This window comes from Opisthorchis viverrini, assembly GCF_000715545.1.
Source record: "Opisthorchis viverrini unplaced genomic scaffold opera_v5_164, whole genome shotgun sequence".
Lineage (NCBI taxonomy): Eukaryota > Metazoa > Platyhelminthes > Trematoda > Opisthorchiida > Opisthorchiidae > Opisthorchis > Opisthorchis viverrini.
Genome location: NW_008751819.1, coordinates 71,583 through 72,290, shown reverse-complemented (window position 1 = coordinate 72,290; position 708 = coordinate 71,583). Strand labels below are relative to the sequence as shown.

The window sequence follows — 708 nt, the reverse complement described above, 5'->3', positions numbered from 1 at the left end:
GGGCTCATTAGGTAGGCGCAGTCCCCGAGATTTCGCGGGACCATTTAATCCTCGTTTTATTTCCGCTAGTTAATTCAACTTTTACACGTTATCTAATGCGTAATTTTTGTTGCAATTGCTTACGAATCGACAGGTCAATGGACACACGCTCTACGGTTTGAGTCATTTGAATGCGGCACCAATCATCCGATCGATTTACGTTGAGGCCATTCGTGGGAGCAACAAAATATTTCGAAAAACCAAAATGGGGTCCATTCGATTTGTTTTACAAAGACACGAATCCAACGTCGGATCGATGGCGGCACAACCCGCTTGCGTTTCGGAGGTAAGTAACAATTTTATTGGTGAAACTGCTCGGGCACAAACTAACACAGTTGTCGAATAGGATACTCTCTCTATTATTCTTGAACTGGTTCAGAGAATTGGCATGTACCCCAGAAAAATGCTAACACCAAGACGAGACACTTTACCGCGGCGATACCTAGTATGCGGTTTCAACTGAAACATGAGACAGCCTTCGTGTGGCACATTCGTCGAAAGAATATCAGTTGAGTGTCCGATTGAAAGCAAATTAATTCGCAACTGAGTCAGCTTCACGAAAAAAGTGAAAAATTACTGATTTTGAGGATGTCAGAGTAAAAATTTCACCGTCCAGGTTAATTGGAATCATAATGTTGGTTTGGCTCTCTTTTACACCGGATTCCTCCA

General features: G+C 42.7%; 2 protein-coding genes across 2 annotated transcripts in view; one reads left to right on the top strand and one right to left on the bottom strand.

Annotated features, from left to right (window-relative positions):
* T265_07221 (hypothetical protein) overlaps positions 1-708 on the top strand; it is a gene marked incomplete at both ends in the record, with an annotated part of 102,959 nt that overhangs the window by 46,187 nt on the left and 56,064 nt on the right. Inside the window, one exon of the mRNA XM_009172686.1 lies at positions 134-325. Coding sequence (XP_009170950.1) covers positions 134-325 — 192 coding nt within the window. The remainder of the gene's footprint in view (positions 1-133; positions 326-708) is intronic.
* The window catches only part of T265_07222 (hypothetical protein), a gene marked incomplete at both ends in the record, with an annotated part of 26,161 nt that overhangs the window by 3,100 nt on the left and 22,353 nt on the right, over positions 1-708 (bottom strand). The window lies entirely within an intron of this gene.